Source organism: Podarcis vaucheri (genome assembly GCF_965113315.1).
Source record: "Podarcis vaucheri genome assembly, chromosome: 7".
NCBI lineage: Eukaryota > Metazoa > Chordata > Lepidosauria > Squamata > Lacertidae > Podarcis > Podarcis vaucheri.
Genome location: NC_138765.1, coordinates 39,790,953 through 39,797,491, shown reverse-complemented (window position 1 = coordinate 39,797,491; position 6,539 = coordinate 39,790,953). Strand labels below are relative to the sequence as shown.

Sequence of the window (6,539 nt, the reverse complement as noted above, 5' to 3'; positions counted from 1 at the left end):
TGATCTGGACCTGCTTCAGGCTGCCTTCTACAGCTCAGCTCTGACATCAGCATGAAGAAAAGAATAGAGGGAAGTCTAGAAGTTGTCTGGAAGAACAATCTGAGGGAGGAAAGGCTTTGAGGGTTAGGTGGGTCTGTCTATCCCAGTTGCTAATTTGCAATTCCACAAGGGAGGCATTCCGTTTAGGAACGTACATCTCACAAATAGTCTGCTGGACTAGGCATGAGATTACAGAATGCTTTGGTTTTCTTGATTAGAGGTAGCCAACATGGTGCCCCCCTCCCCATTTCCTTTAGCCCTAATCAATGGCTGGGGATGATGTGGGTTGGAATCCAACAAACCTGGAGGGTACCATGTTGGTTCTCCCTGCTCTGGATAGGTCAAGCGAGGTCCAAAACGCTCTCATTGTGCTGTTGCAAAAAGACTCAAAGTGTGGTGCAGTTTGTTAGCATGTTGGACTAGTACCTGGGAGACCAGGGTTTATGTCCCCACTCGGCCGTGAAGTTCCCGGGGTGACCCTGGACCAGTCGCTGTCTCTCAGCCTAAGCTACAGGGTTGTTGTGATGATAAAATGAGGAAGAACTACATATGCCACCTTGAGCTGTCTGGATGTAAACATAAATGCAACAAACTAACAAATAATAAACTCCATAGGACTTATTTCAAAATAAACAAGCAAAATTAAGTTGCAAAATGACTGCAATTCTAAGCATGCTTCTTTGGGAGTAACAGTGCAACCCTAGTCATGCCTACTCAGAAGTAAGGCCGACTGAATTCCATTGGGCTTATCCCTGGTGTGGGGGGTTAAGGCTGCAGTCTCAGTACATGCATTTAGGTTCAGGCTGCAACTGATTCAAAGGTAAAAAGGGTGAACCAAAGTGATAAATTTTGTATTTTATATCTATCATATTTCTACTTGTTCTTTCCTCCTAGGAGCTCATGGAAGTGAATATGGTCCTTCCAGCGACCCTGTAAGCTAGGCTAGGCAAGCTTCATCCCTAAGTGTACGATGGGGAATTGAAGCCCCATCTCTTCAATCCTTGTCTTGAGTCTTTCCTAACCTAATCCAAATCCAAAGCCCCTGGACAGCACCAGGTTGGGGGATGTTCCTCTACTACACCTCATTTATTATTTGTTGTTGATGGTGATGTTTGCAACTGCAAAGGCTCTAACTACAAGGAAAGCGTTTCTGAAAAGGGCAGAAGGTATTTCTCTCTCTCTCTCTCTCTCTCTCTCTCTCTCTCCAGGCAGGTGTGCACAGGCACACACACATAGCCATACATACACACACCTCTCTTGGAATGCACATTGAAAGTACCTTGGACTTCTCTGGGCACTTCAGAGAGCTCCTTATCTGAGTTTCCAGGTTGTTAAAGCCTTTGGACAGTATTAATCTGCCTGGCAATTTAGAAAATAAAAGGGCATTTTGGCCGAGATCCAAGCTGCATGGTTATACTTGCACTGTGGAATGGATTCGGTGCCTGGGTTGCCTTTCCCCCGCTTTTCAAATCAGAACAGAAGCAAATGCGTGTCTATATAAAGTGGGGCAAGATGGAGTGGGGAGATTTCAGTGGTGCCCGAAGAATCGTGACAACAGGAGCCCATTTTTGCGGGAAGGGGGGGGGCAGTTGGAGCCAGCAGAAAGTTAATCGCGCCCGCGGTCTCCCAACAGACGCGCACTACTTCTCTTCTTTTAAATTCCTTCTCCTCAAAGGTGCTTCTCAGAATGAGCTGATATACAGAGAACGTGCTGGGGGCGGCGCTAAATTAACACGCGTTTAGTGTAGTAGTTAAGATTCCAAAAATCCATTTCCCGCAGTGAGTGTGCTGCATCGTACAACTGACACGAAAGGGACAGGAACCGTGTTGCGATTAACGTGTGTATGTGTGTTAAGCGGGGTGGGAGGAAGCAAACGATCCGGCTCCGATGTGCAATATGAAGCCGCTCCTGGGTCCTCAGAGGCAGGCAGGCAGGTGCGCGTCCCTCTGCAGGGCGCTGGCGTGCGTCCCGTCCAGGCAGGCAGCCCGGAGGAGGAGGCGGTGGGCGGGCAAGCAGGCAGGCAGGCAGGGCAGCCGGGGAGGCCCCGTCGGGGCTCCGAGCTCCGCCGAAAGGAGGCGAGGCCGGTCAAAGTTCCCAGGAGGTTGGACACTAGAGGGCGATGCCCGGCTCTGCCTGCGAAGCAGGGGGTATAAATAGGAGGCCGAGGGCTGGAGGAGGCAGCCCGGGAGCAAGCCGAGAGCCGAAGGGAGTAGGAAAGACTCATCCGTGCAAGCGGCAGAGCCGGTGCAGCCTCAGCCTGGAGCCAGCGGGTCCCCCACCATGCGCCGCGGCGGCCCGCTTTAGCTACTCCATGGAGTCGGGCAACTTCTACGAGGCGGACTCGCGGCCCCCCCAGAGCAGCGCCCTCCAGCCGCACGCCCTGCAGCCCGCGCAGCAGCAGCAGCAGCAGCGCCACCAGCCCGCTTCGCCCGCCGGGGCGCACCCGCACCTGCCCGCCGCCGCCGGCGCCTACGGCTACCCGGCCTCGGAGCTGCCCGACATCTGCGAGCACGAGAACTCCATCGACCTGAGCGCCTACATCGACCCGGGCGCCTTCAACGACGAGTTCCTGGCCGACCTCTTCCAGCACAACAAGCAGGAGCGCGCCGCCAAGGCCGGCCTGGAGTACGGCGTCGGAGCCGGGATGCCGGGCGTCGGCTTCCCGCAAGGCGGCCCGCTCTACGGCTACGCGGACAAGCTGGAGGCCGGCGCGGCCTATGAGCGCCTGGCCGGGGGACCGGCGCTGCCCGGCCTGCGCCCGCTGCTCATCAAGCAGGAGCCCCACGAGGACGACGAGGCGGCGGCGCTGGCCGCCCTCTACCCGCCGCCGCCCGGGCCCAATTGCAGCCACCTCCAGTACCAGGTGGCGCACTGCGCCCAGACCACGGTGCATCTGCAGCCCGGCGGGCAGCCCACGCCGCCCCCCACGCCGGCGCCCAGTCCCCACGGCGGAGCCCACCACCCGCACCACGCGCACCACCGGCTCCACGCGGCGGGCGGCGGCGGCGGGTCCGCCTCGGCGTCGGGCAAGTCCAAGAAGCTGCTGGACAAGAGCAGCAGCGAGTACCGCGTGCGCCGCGAGCGCAACAACATCGCCGTGCGCAAGAGCCGCGACAAAGCCAAGCAGCGCAACGCCGAGACGCAGCAGAAGGTGCTGGAGCTGAGCAACGACAACGAGCGGCTCCGCAAGCGCGTCGAGCAGCTCAGCCGAGAGCTGGAGACCCTGCGCGGCATCTTCCGACAGCTGCCCGAGAGCTCGCTCGTCAAGGCCATGGGCAGCTGCGCCTGAGCGCGCGCCCCGACGGAGCCGGACTCCGACCCGCGCCGCCGCCGCCGAGAAGGGCTGCTCGCTAGTGCTCTCTCCAAGCTTCTCTCTCTCTCTGTTTCTTGCCAGCAGCGAGGGCTCTGAAGCGCTCGCTCCGGGAAGCTGCGGCGCGCAGACTATGGTGGGAGCCCTTCTTGCCCGCAAGTAGGTGCCGGGGCGCACACCGGGGGCGCGTGAGAAAATCAACCCCTTTACCTACGTTGGGACTAAAATAAAAAATAAATCCCTCAGTCTGGCCCCATTTGCAGGGTGCAGAGCCAAATGCGCAGGGACTTTTGTGCCTTAGACGGGGAGGCGGCCCCCGACAACATCCCGGTAGGGTCCTGAAATCTGAACTCTTCCCAGGACTTGCCAGGTGATGTTTTGAAATCGGGTGCGCCCCCGCCGCCCCGGAATGTCAGTGCCTGGCAGATCCTGGGCTGCCTGGCGCAAACTCGGCGGTCTCTCAAGCTTCCAGAAATCGGACTGGAGCGAGTTTGTGGCGGAATGGAAGGAGCAGAGACGTTTTACTGACGCGCCTGTTGATGCTTCGGGGGTTGGGGAGTCTCTCGGGGTGAGGAGGGAAGCAGTGTGCAATGGGGGATTCTGCTGCTGCTACTTTTCAAAAAGAATTCCCCCTCCACCTCCACCTTAACAAGGCTGAGAGGCAGGTTGGGGAAAGGATAGGGGGGCATGGTTTCTCTCCATTACCACGTTGTTCAACCCCACCCTGGACTGAAATTCGGGACTCAAAGGGAAACGGTCACCCCAGAAGGCAGCTTTGGGATGGGAGGGGTCTTTCCTACCCAAGCGAAGAGCAGCATTTTTGGCCTGCCCCGTATGCTAATGGTGGCAAACCCCCAAACTGAAGGACCTCTGGATGCGGGTATTGACTGATCTAGCCCTCCCAAGTTCTCTCCCTCCTTTCCTTCATCCCACCTGTGCCTTCTGTACTGTGAAAGCCAAGAAGGGGTCCCCTCGGTGTCTGCTGACCCTTCTTTTTATTAATGTTATTATTATTAATATTTTGTATTTTATTGCTTCGATCCTTGCCATCTCACCAGCTGGAACTAGTGGTGTCCTGTCTCTTAGAAAAGAAAAAGTAATAATCCCGCTGGCTTCCTTGACAGTGAAAGCCAACTTTGGAGTTGCTTCTGTAATTCCAGCAAGTATGACCTGCCTGGGATTCCCACCTGAAGGCAGGTAGAGAGAGAGTCTCGCAGGCTTGTTGTTGACTTGGAGGTGCAGAGGTGGGGCTCTGGGGTCCCAGCTGCACCGAGTTCTGTCTGTGCGGAGTTTCCGTTCTTTGGAGAGTGAAGGGGAGGCGGTTATGTTTTGTCTGTGCCCCCCACTTAGGGTCCCAAGTCCCAGTAAGCACTTTTAGCCAGCTGGTGCTTCTCCAAAGAAACAGCACTGAATTTTTACCTAAGTGCCAATTCTGAATCCTCTTAGTATCAGGTAGTAAAAATGTTTAAGAGTTTGTCTTCTTTTAAGTGTGATACCTGGAAATCAATGTGTTTTTATATATGGTGTATTTTTGGAGCTAAACAAATATCCAGGACTTTAAATATCCTGGTTTTAAAAGTCATAAATAAAATGTAAAATATTCTGCCATAACCCTTTTTGTCTGCGTGGCTTCTATTATTTTGGGACTGCATGTGAGCAAAGGGGTTTCACATGACTGTTTCTTAACTGACTGTCAAAAGCATGTAATACCAGGTTATTTTATCTGTATGCTATTGTGGGCAGGGGATGGGATTGGACAGGAAAATGCTCTTGGACAAAATCTTGTGTATTCTTACTTCAGAATAAATCCCATGGCACTCACTGTAGCTTACTCCTAAGTAGGCATGCCTAGGGTTGTACTGTTAAGGATCCGTGCCCCTGCATGCTTGCATGGGAGTAAAGTTTACTGAACATGGTTGGACTTGCTGAATGCGCTTTGGTTTTGGGCTGCAGATGTGCTGGTAGAAGAGGCTTGCACCTGTTCAACAGGATCCAGCTTTGATTAGAAGGTGCCTTTTAAAATGAGATTTTAAGTTGCATCTAATGAATTGAGCCAAATACTCAGTGTTTCAGGCCTCAGAGGCAGGGATGCAGGTAATCCAGTGATGATGCTTTGTAGAAGGTAACACAGACATGGTAAACTTTCTCTTTAACAATTCACCATACATTTTGAACACTTTAAATGAAAAATATTAAATTATATTTTACAGAATTATTTCTCCCCAACACCACCTCTGTTTTGGCTGTGACCCTTATGGGAAATGTTACTTTAACTTTAGTCGTGTAAATGAAGTTGAGGGTGGGTGCTCTCCCCCCGCCCACTTCTTACTGCATTTGGCAGTATGGTAAGGGCAGCCTATTTATTTTAAAAATAATATTTTGAGGGAGGGGAGGAGGATGGTTTAGAACCAGATTTCTTTTGCTCAGTTGTGTAGCATGACACCCATTTCTTCGGAGTAAGCATGTGCTAGTATTGCAACTTTAACCTGGGCTGTTGGTGTTTGTCAAAATGTTTTTTATCAAAAGGGGTAGGGGAGAGACTGCACAGGTACAGCATCATCATGGTGATGATGAAGTTGGGAATCAGAGCACACTTGCAAACAGACACTTGGCTGTGGTGGGAATTCCCTCCAGGAGACCAAGAAAGGATCCGCAGCAGGAGTCATTTCTCCGAGGCTACGCAGAGTTGTGTGGGCAGGGCTCCCTCAGCAAAAATAATTTGTGCACTCATATCTTTCTATGATAGAGACTGGGGCCACAGCAGCCAAGATCTGTGGCCAGGTTATTATATGGGAGGCTTTGAGTTTGCATGGAGGAGTGGCACTGGGGAGGCAGTGCTGGATTTAGGGCTGTGCGGATGGGCACAAAATTTAAAAAGCAACTTATACCAAAAGAAATTATTGTGAAAATAAGAAATACTTGGGGTGTGTGCGCCAATTTTTGACCTTGCTCAGGGCGCCATATTGCCAAAGTCCATCCTGGTGGAAGGGAGGGAGAGTCCTTTTGCCTTGTGCCCTTTCCCTGTTCTGATGCCCCCTCCCTGGTACCCAAAGCTTTGGACAGAACAGTAGCAGTCATCTCCCTGCTCTAAATCACCTCTCCCTGATGCCTAAAGCTGCTATTAGCACCGCAACGGAAGCTTACTTGGGCCTTTGGGGCAGGGTGTGTTTGATGAGAGCTACAAGCTCT

General features: G+C 53.0%; 1 protein-coding gene across 1 annotated transcript; it reads left to right on the top strand.

The window, feature by feature from the left end:
- Positions 1-2,059: 2,059 nt before the first annotated feature.
- On the top strand, positions 2,060-4,961 carry CEBPA (CCAAT enhancer binding protein alpha). The gene has a single exon (XM_082233506.1). The coding sequence runs from the start codon at positions 2,160-2,162 to the stop codon at positions 3,327-3,329; it is 1,170 nt and encodes a 389-aa protein (XP_082089632.1). The 5' UTR covers positions 2,060-2,159; the 3' UTR covers positions 3,330-4,961.
- Positions 4,962-6,539: the final 1,578 nt, after the last annotated feature.